The 14,683-nt window shown below is 39.7% G+C and overlaps 2 protein-coding genes across 4 annotated transcripts in view; one reads left to right on the forward strand and one right to left on the reverse strand.

The window, feature by feature from the left end:
* Positions 1-14,683, forward strand: part of Rbmx2 (RNA binding motif protein X-linked 2) — a 117,125-nt gene that overhangs the window by 58,063 nt on the left and 44,379 nt on the right. The window lies entirely within an intron of this gene.
* On the reverse strand, positions 462-12,408 carry LOC129684801 (glucose-dependent insulinotropic receptor). Its single transcript, XM_055618050.1, has 2 exons — positions 11,397-12,408; positions 462-491 (listed from the first exon to the last, which is right to left on the reverse strand). Exon 1 carries the CDS (start codon positions 12,406-12,408, stop codon positions 11,401-11,403), a length of 1,008 nt encoding a protein of 335 aa, XP_055474025.1. The 3' UTR covers positions 462-491; positions 11,397-11,400.

The raw sequence follows: 14,683 nt of genomic DNA on the forward strand, positions 1-14,683 counted from the left end.
CTCCTAGCTCTTGGCAACCATCAAGACGTTTCCTTTCTGCATGTTAATGCTTTTTCCAGAATATATAATTGGAATCATACAATAGCCTTTTCCCATGGGCTTCTTTCATTCAGTGATGTTCATTTAAGTGTTCTCTGTCTTTTAAAGATTTCTTTCTCTTTTATTTTGTGTGCATGGGTGTTTTTGCTTGCATTGAATGAGTATGTGCCACCTGTGTGCCTGGTGCTTCTGGAAGCCAAGACAGGGTGTTGGATCCTCTGGAACTGGAGTTACAGAAGATTATGAACTGCCATGTGGGTGCTAAGAACTGAACATCCTCTGCAAGAGTAACAAGTGCACTGGGCGGTGGTGGTGCACACCTTTATTCTCAGCACCCAGGAGGCAGAGGCAGGTGATCTCAGAGTTCAAGGCCAGCCTGGTCTACAGAATGAGTTCCAGGACAGCCAAAGAAATCCTTTCTGGGGTTTCCAGAGAAACTCTGTCCTGAAAAACTGAAAAGAAAAAAAAGAGAGTAATAGATATTCTTAACCACCAAGCTATCTGTTTGTTCCTGTTCTGTGTCTTAATGGTTGTATATCTCATTTTGGTTTATTGCTATAGTAGACAAGATTTTGCCAGTGTGACAGAATACCAGAGAAACCTAAAGGGGGAGATGTTTACTTTGGCTTATAGTTTGAAAAGTTTCAGTTCAATTAGGTGAAATGACCATTCTTTGGGAGCTTTGATGAGGCCTGTTGTGGCAGGAAACCATGGAAGAAGAAAGCTATATTACTTTGTAGCAGGCAGGAAACAAGGAGAAAAAGATGAAGGGACCTGTGTATCAATATAGCCTTCAAGGATGTACATTCAGTGACCTATTTCCGGCCAGTAGGCCCTACCTCATCATTTTCCACTATATCCTAGTAGTACCATCAGCCAAGAACCATTCCCTCAACACAGGATTTTTAAGAGGGCAACCCACAATCTAGTCCTTAATGGTGTTGAGTAATATTCCCATTTACCTACTAAAGGACATTTGCTTGCTTTCAAGTTTGGGCAGTAATAAATGAATGCTAAACATTTGTGTGTAGGATTTTGTATAGGTGTAATTTTTTGGTTTGCTTCTGTAAATATCAAGGAGCAGGATTGCAAATGGTATTATAAGGATGTTTAATTGTGCAAAAAGTTGCCAGGTTGTCTTCTATGGTGGCTGTACAGTTTTGTATTCCCAGTAGCAAAGAACATTAAAAAACAGGACACTGTTGCTCTGTGCCCTTCCTGGACTTGTGGTTGTCATTTTTTGACACCTTCTGATAGGTGTGTAATAGTTTTTCCTTGTATGTGTTTATATTGTTTTAATAATTTGCGTTTGTTTTTTGTTTTTGTTTCTGTTTTTTCAAGACAGGGTTTCACAGTGTAGTCTTGGCTGTCCTGGACTCACTTTGTAGATCAGGCTCGCCTCAAACTCACAGCCTCCTTCTTTGGCCTCTGCCTTCCTGAATGCTGGAATTAAAGGTATGTACGGCAGTTTCTGGTATGTTTGGTATTTTTTTAAGCTTGATTTTTGAGAACTTGGTACATGAGCACTGTCTATCACTCATACTCCCTTTCCCCTCCACTACAGTTCCTCCTGTGTCCCCCTTTGTGGTCTCTTTAATTATTACGTATATTCCTTAATTAAAATCTTTACATGATTTCCTACCTCCCAATAATGCCATTAGCATTCCTTGTTATATTTTCTTACACTGTATCACAGTTTATAACTGTGATATAAACACAGTTTATAACAGTTTATAATGCCTAGCAAAGTTACACATGGTAAATATTTGTTAAATGATGAAGTGAATTAATCTGTAGCCAAAAGATTAGGCAAGATATGTAAAACTATAATGAAGGTTCAGAAGATAATATAGTATGTTATTTTAAAAATTGAATTACCAGATAGATGATTTATTGTAAGATTTACTTCATATTTAAGCCAATATTAGGAGCAGTACTGTCATGATTTTTAGTACTGTCTGTATACTGATGACTTCCAGATATATATCTCCAGCAGGTGGCTTTCCCCCAACTTGAGTCTTTTGAATGTGTGTGCCATTGGCTACTCCATATCTCTGATCAAGTCTAATAGGTACTTCAGATTAGAGAGAGAACTGATATTTTAATGATTTATTATGTGCCAGGTACTGTTGTAAGTATACTTTATTTATAAAACTAAATCCTTAAAACCACCCTGTAATGCACCTACTAGTCTCATTTTTCAAATTAGAAATTGATACATAGGAAAGTGAAGTACTTTTCCCATCTGAAGTAGCAGTGCCAGAATGTTAAGTAATATCCAGCTTGTGAGCCCATGCTTAGTATCACTATGTGTGGGGTATCCTCACTTACCTTGTTAGGAGTCACTTAAAGTATATAACAGATGAGCACTAAAAATACTGATTCCGTTAATTCCCTGATCTTTGTAGCACCATGAGAACAATGAGGTCAGTAATAGTTTTGTGGTTAATTACTCGTTGGCACTTAAATGTATACTAGATTTTGATTGATTTATTGGAGACCTTGGAGACACATTATTTTCCACTTTCTTCTACTTCCCTTTATTGGGCTCTCTTTTCCCTTAACCTTCCATACTCTCATTTCCATTACTCTGTCTCTTCTTCCTCTAGTCTAAGCCAGAAGAGTTCACAGCAGATAACACTACAGGGTTCAGAAAGATGTTTGGAATATAGAGTTGTTAGTAAAGATGAAACTTTGAATATTTTAATTTGGACATGGGGGCTAGACTTCTAGCCCTCTCTTTCAATGTGTAGTTATGTTTTGTCATAAATAACTTTATAGGTCAAATGGTTAAACTATTAAGTACCTGATTATCAATAATTCTCTGTTCACTCAGACTTGAATAACTTCAGTCTTCTCTAGTAGTGTATTACATATAAACTAGTGATAGACTAAGATCAGAAGGAAGGAGAGGAGGACCTCCCTTATCAGTGGACTTGGGGAGGGGCATTCTTGAAGAGGGAGGGAAGGTGGGACTATGAGGGGAGGAGGGAGGGGTTTATAGGGGGATACGGGGTGAATAAACTGTAATTAATGGAATAAAATTAAATTTAAAAAAGGTGCATTCCTGCTGGGCACAGTGGCACATGCTTGTAATCCCAGCACTCTGGGAAGCAGAGGCAGGAATGTTTTCTGTGAGTTCGAGGCCACCTGGTCTACAAAGTGAGTTCCACGACAGCCAAGGCTACACAGAGAAACCCTGTCTTGAAAAGCCAAAAACCAAACCAAAAACAAAATATAAGTTGCCTTCCTGGGGCTCAGAATTTAAGAGCATTTGCTGCTGTTGGAGAGGATCCAGACTCAGTTTTTAGTATCTACATGGTAGCTCACAACTGTGTAACCCCAGCTCTGAAAGATTCAGCCCCCTCTTCTGGCTATTGCAGGTACCAGGCAAGCATGCAATGTATATATACATATATGCAAGCAAAATAGTCAAACACATGTAATTAAAATAAATCTTTTTTTAAAATTTTTTATTAATTACTTTATTCATTTTGTATCCCCCCATAAGTCCCTCCCTCCTCCCCTCCTGATCCCACCCTCCCTCCCCTTTCTGCATGCATGTCACTCCCCAAGTCCACTGATAGGGGAGGTTCTCCTCTCCTTTCTGATCTTAGTCTATCAGTTCTCATAAAAAGTGGCTGCATTGTCCTCTACTGTGGCCTGGTAAGGCTGCTCCCCCTTCAGGGGGAGGTGATCAATGAGCAGGCCAATCAGATTATGTCAGAGGCAGTCCCTCTTCTCATTACTATGTAACCCACTTGGACACTGAACTGCCATGGGCTACATCTGTGCAGGGGTTCTAGGTTATCTCCACAAATAGTCCTTGGTTGGAGTATGAGTCTCTGGGAAGTTCCCTGTGTTCAAATTATCTTGTTCTGTTGCTCTGCTTGTGGAGTTCCCGTCCCCTCCAGCTCTTACTATTTCCCACTTCTTACATAAAATTCCATTCACTCTGCCCATCAGTTGGCCATCAGGCTCAGCATCTGCTAAATCTTTTAAAAGGTTAACTTTCCCTTTAAAAAAAAAAAAAGGACGTATCTTTCATGTCTTTCCCATTAAAATTGGCTTTCTGCAATAATCATAGTTTCTAAAGTTTTAGTCTACAGGATGCTTCTCTTTCTTTACTGTCTCAGCATCAGACTCCAGTTGTTTGAGCTGTGCTTTACTCATTCTAAACACTTTTGAATAAATCTATGTCCCTATTATTTATTTAGTAAATAAGAAAAAGCCAGTTTAATGTCACCGTGTCTAAGATTATGAGAGGAGGTGGTGCTTGAAACTTTGATATGTAACAGTCTAACAACCACTTATTCTGAATCAGTTTTTCATACTTGAAATCATCTCATAGACATCCAGCTGTAATTTATTGGTTTTTGCATCTCACCCCGTTCCAAACTAGTCCTGAGCTGATAAGACAGTCAATTGCTTTTCTGTGGGTTTTCACATCTGTTGACTGTTATCAATGAACAAATCTGTAAAAATGCACTTAACAGTTTTGTAAAGCAACACAGTCTTTTACAAGAGCTGAGATAGCACTGTCTCAGTGTATTTATCAGCTGTTAAGTGCCTTAATGTTAACAAAATTGAGCAGAACTGAGACTGATACACATTTATTATGGTGAGTGGGAAATGGGATTGAATGATGGGATCACCAGGCAGTATATATCAAAAAAAGAGTAAACATTCGGAGCTTTCCTCAGGTTTTCTGCCCTGTGTGATCTTACTTCCTCAGGCTCTCAGGAACAAATGAATTCTGCCTTCCCCACTGTAAAGTAGTGGAGTTTAAAGAAATGGGAGTGCTTTGTGAAAACAGACCCTTGGACCCTTAGCAGCTGCATTGGTTGTTTCTATGCTTCCTCGGGGGAAGGCTGCTTGGGCACAGTAACTGACTGTGATCCTATCAGCTTGTAAATGCAGGGAACATATGGCTGGGGAGCATGTTAAACTCCCATTCACTTTATCCAGCTATTTCTGGCCCACCAGTCAGAGTACATCTTTCCCTTTCAGTAAGTCTTTCAGAGGACTACAGTTTCTCATCTTCAACTGAAATCAAGAATCACCTTCTAGCTCTGTGTTTGGCTCTCATGCTTGCTTAGCAGTTTATGATACTATACAAAGATTACCTCAGAAAAAATTTGAACGACAATACTGAAATTGATGTCTGGATATCACACTATGCTGTATTGATGGGGTTACACAGTGAAGGGCTTTCTTCACTTAAACTGCTGTGCTCTATAGTCCAGCCTTCTGAGTTTCAGGAGGAGGATTAACCATCTTGATAAGCAGGGCATTCCAAAACATTTCCTTTTATTAAACTAAACCAGACCTAACATAAACCAGTTTTTCTTGGAATGTCTTATGCTTTCAGCAATGTGTGTGCTTTTATTTCTTTGAAATAGTCATATCAATGCTGTGTGTTCATTTGTGGTTCATTTATGACTTCCCTTAGGAGCTATCCCAGGGAAATTTAACATGCCAACGAATGCCAGCAAAACCTAAATAATCATTGTTGTTTTTGAGACAGGGTCACTTTATACACTCCTAGTTGTCCTGGAAATCACAGAGATCTGTCTGCCTCTGCTTCCCTAGTGCTGGGATTAAATTTTTGTGGCACCACATATGGCCTAAATAAATACTTTTATCAAGACTTAATACTTCTTGATTTAATAATGCTGCTCTGAAGACTGAAGTCTTAAGTAATTGAACAGAAGTACATCAGATTCATATATAGGTTATTTATACTGATACGGCAATAAGTATTAAATTTTAACAACAATTATAGAAAGTGATTAAAATACTACAAATTCATTGAAAACACACAGCCATTATATTATGCTTTCGAAAAAAAACAGTGATATAGGAGAATACACACAATATAGTATAAAGTTGAAAACAAGATGGAGAATAAAAGTGGTCATCTCTGAAGGGTGTAATTATAAGCACTTGAATCATTTTCTAAAATTTCTAAAACTAGTAAAATAATTTTAATATGAAGAAAGGGTTAAATATCTTTCATACATCAGTGCGCACCAAAAAAGAAATCCCAGAAAAGATGCAGTTTTGTAGCACCTCACTCTTAAATGTTTGTGGGATAGACAAGTGGACAGATATACAATTAATGAATGACAGTTAACATTTATAGGTACCACCACTGAGTTGGTAAGATTAAAGAAATAGCAAATGAGAATTCATAGAAAAGCTGATTCCAGACTGCTCAGTAGTCTTTGAAGGATGCCAAAGAAGAAACTGAAGTTATCACTCAGTTTTGCGTGACAGATTATAATTGAGGAGTTGTGGTCTGGCCTGGAGTACATTGCTGTTCTTATTGCACAGTTGGTGATACCTTATTTCCTCTATTCTTTGCATGTACTCAGAGGATCTCTCATGCTTCATTTCAGTAGTCTGTGCAGTTTGGTCTCAGTTTGCTGAGAATTAAATCAAGCTCATGACTTCAATTCTCCTTTGAGTCAGTTAACACTTAATCTAGGGAGAAGATATCCCAAGGGCTTATTCTGGTTGGTTGACTGCTAGAGATGGACTGAATGGTCATGCAAGAGTGTTGGCAGGTTGAGGCAACCTACCTTTACCAATTGTAAAACACTCAAAACATTATGCAGAAGGGTATGTGATTTCATGTTCTTGAGAGGAATCCTGAAACTGAAACAGAAATGTGATATGCATAAGTTTAGTTTCCCAAAGATTTAATATGAAACTTGATTATGGTAAAATTTTTATAACAAACCTACAATAAGCTGCTCTTGGAAACTATGAATTTAACTGATAGCTCTACATTGATTGTGTCACTGTCTTAATATTTTTTGGATGTTTTGATCAATTGCTGAATAGAACCTGGCTTCTTTGTAAGACTGTGGGATAACATTGGATGTGTAAATAAAGTCTAGCTGTTTCCTCTTATCTATGAAAGAGGTTTTGTCAAGAAAGCTATTAATTTTGTATAGCCTTCTGTATCTCTGCTTGTGGAAGCTTTTTTAAGATAGTGTTCATAATTGTAGTTACTCTTAAACCCAAGTGTGTAATACTTGTTTGTGTTTTGCTCTGTCTTGATGCTGCTAAAGTATTACATTTACCACTTGTTGGTTTTTTTTTTTTTTACCTTGAATCCTTTTTTTGAGATTTTATATATTTTTATTTCAATTAATTTCTATGTTTGCTAGAATGTATGCCTGTGCACCACATGTGTGCAATATCTGCCAAGGCCAGAAGAGTATGTCAGATTCCCTGGAACTGGAGTTATGCTCGTGAGTCACCATATAGGTGCTGGGTCCTATGGAAGAGCAGGCATTCTTTTAACCACTGAGCCACCTCTCCAGCTCCTCTTCCTCAATCTTTTTTTAAAATTTTTTTTGTTGTTTTGAGAAAGAGTCCCTCTACAATAGCCCTGGTTATCCTGAAATTCACTATGTAGACAAGGCTGGCTTTAACCTCTTGCATATATTTCAAAAACATTATTTTATATGTATGTGTGTAAGTCTGCATACATGCTTGTGAACCATGAACATGTGTTCACAGAGGCCAGAAAAGGGTGTCAGATCACTGAGAGCTAGAGTTACAGGCCATTGTTAGCTACCATGTGGGTGCTAGGAAACAAAACCAGGTCCTCTGTAGGAACAACAAGGGATCTTAACCACTAAGCCATCTCTCTAGGTCCTGCACCTTTAATATTATCCATATTTTAAAAAAAGATTATTCATCAAGTCAAGGTTTCTTATGGATTATAATATCTGAGAGTGATAGACTCCCTTAAACATTTCATTTACATGTTTTGTTATTTAGGATTTTCTGTAATGAAGAAATCTAGCGACATCTTGTAGTTTACTAGGCATCTTCACATACAACATCTGAGCTCATCCTACCCCAGTTTAAGAGGAGTTTTCTTTTAAAAATTGCAACAAGTGGGAATGGAGAGGTGGCTCAGTGGTTAAAAAGCATTTTTTTCTTGCTAAAGGACCCAGGTTTGTTTCCTAGCACCCACATGCAGGCTCACCACTCCCTTGAGCACCAGACACACATGTGGTACACAGACAATACAAACAGGCAAAACAGTCATACACACAAAATAATAAAAATAAATGAAAAACTTGATTTTAGAAGATGAATACTTTTAAAAACAAATTGTAACAAGTGAGCCACATTTTAAACACTTGTCTGTTGGATTCCAGAACCTGTAGTTTCTCAGCTGCACATACTGACTACAGAGAAAGCAGGGTTTTGTACAGTGAAGCTAATAACTCACCTATCACCTAGCTTCCCCTTAGTGCTTGCTCTTCTCTTACAACTTTAAAACTCCTTTATTTTCTTTATTATTGCTGGTTGAGAAATAATTAGTGTGTTTATTTGTGGAGTACAATGTAATGCTTTGATATGTTTATGATTTGCAATGATTAAATCAGGCTAATTAATTCTGCTCCCTTTAACTTATATTAGCAAGATCTGTCCTTTGCTGTCAGGCCAGGAATTAATCTGTGAACACAACAGGGAGGCAATTGCTTTTAGCCTGTTTTCAAGTTTATCTGAAATCCACTTTTTATTTGTAATATAAATAGTTCATAGTTACTAAGACCAACCATTACTTGATGGTTGCTCTGTACCTCGAAACTTACTGCAGAAAGATAAAATTTGCTGTGAGGAAAGCAAGTTTGTTCCTTCTCTTGAGGCTGTGCAGCCAAAGAGCAGCTTACAAAAGCAGGGTTGATATGGGGTGGTACAGATCAGCAGGAACCAGGCCCTTAGATGGAACATGAAGATAGAATAGAATATTTAGAGGATGTGGAATCTCAAGGGAGTTATCATTATCCTCTGAGTGGCTGAAATAAGAAAGCTCAGGGTTAACTAGACTACAGGAGAATTAAGAAAACCCAACTGAAAACATGCTGTGGTGACATCCTGTGGAAAGCAGGATGACCTCTGAATGGTATTTCAGAATTCCAATAGCGTTGTGGAATAAATCTTTACATATTGGACAGATATATCAAGCCATTATTTTAAAGATAGTGAAGGAATAACATTTCAGGATGTTTAAAGTCCAAATTGAAGAAAAATTAATCCATACTGTTTTTACTTTTGTCTGGCCACTTTCTGTTATCAAATAATGATCTTTCTGGGAGGTTATTAAGCTCAGCATTCTGAGAGTCATACTCTAATAATCCATGGTGGAGACTAGCAGGATGAGGAAAGTATAGGGAGAAAAAGCATGCTTGCTGAGTTCCTGGAAACCGGCCCCTTCCAATTCTGCCCTTGACTTTTGTTGCCAGGGCTGCCCTGAGGAAGCTCTAGATCATTCCCAACTGGAAACATAGGCATTTGCTGGGAGGGGCAAACAATAAGGATAGAACCCAGGCCCTTGTACATGCTAGGCAAGTGTTCTATCATGCAGCTATATCATCAGCCTTCAACACTGTCATTTTTCTATACTATCCAGAAAAAAAAGACATGATCTGGTTACCTGTGCAGTTTTGGTGGCATCTTGTATGACTGAGTTTCTTAGGAAAATGCACATATCAGAATGAGTTCAAGCAAGACCATGTAGCTCTGAGGAGCAAGGTGGGTTCACTCTTGAAGAGCTTTGCAGTACCTACCTGCCTTATTCCCTCTTTCTTCCCTTATAGTGTCTCAACTTGGGTTTCTGCACCGTGTCATCAGCAAGTAGCTATAAATGACACAAGAGGCAACAGAGGGGAAAGGGTACAAGAGAGTTTAAAAGGTGGTGGACTGGGAGTGTTAATAACAAAAATAATCACCAGAGGGGAAATTTACTAAAGAAATACTGTTTTGAGCCCCATGAGAAAACAGACATTATAATGTGGGTTCCTATATTCAATGTAAGCTTGCCAAGTATAATCTATGGCATATATTAGGGAAGGAAGGGACTCTGTTTGATGAGAGTGGGTGATGAAATAAATCAAAGAGTTAAAAGAAAGACCCACCCTATCAGAGAGTTCCAATCTCTGACACCATGAATGATACTCTACTAAACTTGAAGACAGGAGCCTATCACAGTTGTCCTTTGAGAGGCTCTTCCCAGCAGCACCGCAAACAGATGCTGAGACTCAGCCAAACATTGGGAAATGTATAGGGAATCTTGTGGAAAAGTGGGGGGAAAGAGAAAAAGACTAGGAAGTGACAGAAGCACCACAAGAAAAATAACAGAGCCAACTGACTAGGGCCCAGAGGGACTTGCTGAGACTGAAACATTAATCAAGACAATGCATGAACTGGACCTAAGCCCCCTACAAAGATGTAGTGGATGGGCAGCTTAGTCTTCAAGTGGGTCCTCTAGTAAGGGAAATGCAAACTGCATGGGACATGGACTCACTTGTTAGTTTTTAAATCACCTTCCTCTGGCGGGACTGGCTTGACAGGCCACAGGGCAAGAGGACATATTTAGTTCTAATGCAACTTGATGAGCTGGGGTGGATGGGAAAGGGGGCTACCCTTTTCTGAGGAATAGGCAAGGGGAGGAGAGTGTGGGACTGGGAGGGGAGGATGGAAAGGGCTACAAGGATGTAAAGTGAATAAAATAAATAAATGAGAAAATATAAAGAAAAAAAGAGTTAAAAGAACCTGAGCCCTCTAGTGCTGTGCTGTCTTTATGGGGTCACTAACTACTTATAGTACCTGAGCATTTAAGGTATGCTTAGTTTGAAATGAGGTGTTCTATAAGAATAAAATACTCACCTGATTTCAAATATTTGGCATGAAAAAGTATAGAAATTTTCATATTGATTAAATGTTGAATCAATATTTTGAACATGCTGGGTTAAATAAAGTATCAATATCAATGTTTAAGGTGATGGAAATGTTACTCTGATTTGATCAGAATATAGTATATACTTGAAGTATTATACTCCCAAAATATGTATAATTAAAATAATAATTTAAAAATTGAAGCTTGAAACTTAAAAAAAAAATATGTTTGTGCCTCTTAAAATGAGTGCTAGAACATTAAAAATTGTGTATACTCTTTGCATTATATTTCTAATGGACAGCATTGCTCTGCTATAACCAAAAATAGGAACTGATGTGCAAGCACCCTTTCATTAGTACAACCCTGAAGCAGTACAACCCTGAAGGAACTATACCTGTGTAGGAAACAGCCTATTTCCAAAAGGACAGGAAAAACTGGAGATTTGCAGGTGCAGAAATTGTTTATAGATCAAAGTCGGGATCCAGCCTCATTTTCCTCATTCTGAGGGTATAAAATGTGGTAGATTGGGTAGTCAATTTGCTGAGGCAAGTTCTCTCATTTGGGGTGGGGGGTTGTTGAGGGAGGCTGTCATATATCCTAGCTGGGATCCAGAGTGGGAATTGGAAAGGCACTTTGAAACTTTCCTTACCATCTCAGCCATCGAGCTCCAGGTGGCTGATTGTGACGATGTGATAGGAGCTTTCTCCAGGTGTCTCCTGACCACCATTCCTGGCTAAGAGAAGGAGGAGGATTGAAGTGAAGATCTTCTTTACTCCCAGGGCCATGTGGTAAAGCTGCTGCCGAACCTCCCTCTGCCAATAGGCATAGACGAGTGGGTTGAGCAGGGAGTTGCTAACTCCAAGGAGCCACAGGTACTTTTCGAGCACATGGTAGAGACAACACTTGTGGCAGGCCACCTGCACAATGCTAGTGATGAGAAAGGGGGACCAGGACAGAGTGAAGCTCCCAATGAGAATAGACACTGTACGGAAAGCTTTGAAGTCATTGACAGTCCGTTGGGGGCGGTAAGCTCCTGCCACGGATCCTGCATGTTCCATCTTTCGGATCTGCTGGCTATGCACAGAGGCAATCTTGAGCATGTCGCAGTAGAAGAAAACAAAGAGGAGTACAGCTGGGAAGAAACCAGCACAGGAGAGGGTCAGTACAAACCTTGGGTGAAACACGGCAAAGAAGCTACAGGGCCCATGGTAGGTGGTCTGCTGGAATATGGAGACTCCGAGTGGGAGGAAGCCAATAAGGTAAGATACCAACCACAGTCCTGCAATGCATGCCCCGGCCACAAGCCCATTCATGGTCTGGAAGTAACGGAGGGGCTGCTTAATGGCAAGGTATCTGTCAAAGGCAATCAGCATGACCGTGAGGACAGAGGCAGCTGCAGAAGAAGTGACAAATGCCATCCGAAGGCTACACAAGGTCTTCTGTGTGTGCTGAGTAGAGCTTGAGAGCTGGTCTGTAACTAGACCAGAGATAGCCACACCAATCAAGGTATCAGCCACAGCCAGATTCAAGGTGAAGCAAAGACCAACACCATCGTTCTTGTAGATTGATAGCAGCATAGCCACAACCACCAGTGCATTAACAGCAATGATGAGGATGGTTAGGACAGCAAGGATCACTCCAAATGAGAAAGATGACTCCATGGCTTCAGGTACCAGGACTTCCACTTACAAGGGCATGCTGGATCATGAACTCAGATTCTCATGGGACAGGATTATATGTGCTGTAGGTTCAGAGCCACAGCACAGTTTTGGCTATTACTGGAGGACAAGCCTGGCAGCTTGCCATCTATGAGTTCCTGGTGTCATTAAGGATTACTCATGCTCTCCTTTTCAGTCCTCAGCTTCCTGCTTTTCTAGCTTTCTGAAGGCAGCAATCTCAGAGCAAATTTGTCCCCGGGTCCTGAGCTAGTCCCTCCCCTCTGACATCCAAGTTACTAGACAACTCCCAAGTACCTGGAATACACAGTCCATTGGAGTTCCCTCCCTTCACTGATGCTTCATGGACTCTGAAGAGGTAGGGACCTTTGTCAGGCTTCCTGTCTAACAGAAGATCTAATTGACTCTAATTATACTTTTCTTCATCAATAACCTCATATTAAAACTCCATTTCTTCCTAAGCTTCAAGTGCTAGGTTAGTAACTAATCTCAGCTTAATTAAACATTTGCTTAATAAATAATTCTCAGTTGCTATTATGCTTGCTTTTAATCAAGAAAAATTATCACAATCAATTGAAGTGAAAAATGAGGTAGATACGCTATTTGAGGGGCTCATCATCCTTTCAGGGGTGTTATCAGACATTTAAGCTTTTTTTAAATTCAGAGTACTTTAAAGGCCAGTTTTCTCATATGAGGTGCACATATTTGTTATTTCTTCTCTTTTGATGTCAATTATTTTGATTCAGAAGGACAGACAGTAAAGATGAGGCAATGAATTCCTAATAGCTACCAGTTGGTTTAGAAATTTCCTATCTCTTAACTGTTGTTTCATGGATACAGTTGTTAGTAACTGTTTTCAGTGGGCTAGCTCCCTGGTCAGTAATCAATGACTGGCAGGCTTGTTACTTTCATCCTGTAGACCCAAGGATTGTCTCTGAGGAGAAGAGGAGAGCTCAGCATTTGGCAGTGGAATTTTCCAGGGATAGAGCTCATAAGAGTTAGGTCAAAGGATGAGAGATTTGCCAAAGCAGATGAGATGAGTACAGCGAGGCCAGCTGTGGAAGTCACTCCACTTTAGCTTGTATATCCATTTACTTAGGTACATTATAACTAACCGTTTGCCTTCCTGCTGTTCTCATCTTGGATACCAAGAAGAGAGGGGTGGGAAGAAGAGTGGTTAGAAGCTATTTACTCAATCCAGGTGAAAGCACAAATGGGAATGGTTAGCATTCTAAGTGACAGAGTGCAGAGCAAGGTGCAGAGTGGGAGCAAATAGCAGGATGTTTTGACAGTGGAAAGGGCTTTGGGCAGATGTTTCTCCTGCCAAGGGTCAGAAAATCCTGTGTCATGGGGGCTTGATATTTTAATCTTTGTTACCTTCACACAGGAGGCTAATTTGAATCTGGCCTCATCCTATACCTGGACCTAATTTGTGTTTTTGCTTCCACAGATTTTGACCTCATATGTAAAGTTAACTTGGACTTTTGCAAGCTCATACTCAGACATGTAAGGTCATTTTTTTTTTTTTAAATGACCTAGAAGGCTGGTGACAACTCAAATTCTTGAATAAGTAGTTCTGGATGGGTCTTCAAATTTATAAATTTTTGAGACAGGTTTTCATTTTTTTTTCCCAGGTTGGTCCTCAAACTCAGTAGGTAGCTGTGGATAACCTTGAACTTTTAATCCTCCTGCCTTCACCTCTAGATTGCTGGGGTTATAGTTATGTGCCACCAAATTCCAATTCATGTGGTACTGAGAACCAAACATAGGCATCATATATACATTCCAAGCAAGCTGTCTACCAACAGGTACACACCTAGCCCCTGAACATACATCTCTAAGTTTACACTCACTACTATTGCTGCCTAAAGGGCTACTATTAGAATAATATTTTTTCTGACACAGGGTCCAGATCTAGCTGGCCTGGAACTTGGGGCAATCCTCCTGTCTCAGTCTTTTGCATGCCAGGACTACAGTCATGGGCCACAGTTGATATAATGTTCTTGTGGAATGTATACAATTTATCCTATTCATGCACATGCTGATTTCTCTACCTCACTATGTTTTCAATCTGACATTGCATTGTAATGCTTATTCTAAGCATCACTTGTCTCAAGTTTGTGTAAACATGCCACCATTTGTTCTCTCTGTTGCCAATAAAAACAACCAGCCATTGCTGAGCAATGGAGAGAATAGGGTGAGGCATCCTGGTCTGGAGGGGAGGAAAGAGAAGCAAGTGGGAGGAGGGCTGAGAAGAGAG

This window comes from Psammomys obesus, unplaced genomic scaffold (assembly GCF_907164565.1).
Source record: "Psammomys obesus unplaced genomic scaffold, mPsaObe1.curated_primary_1811, whole genome shotgun sequence".
NCBI classification, from domain to species: Eukaryota; Metazoa; Chordata; class Mammalia; order Rodentia; family Muridae; genus Psammomys; species Psammomys obesus.

What these genes read in the sequence shown, in the direction of transcription:
- LOC129684801 (XM_055618050.1), bottom strand. Translation starts at nt 12,408, where the DNA reads ATGGAGTCATCTTTCTCATTTGGAGTGATCCTTGCTGTCCTAACCATC.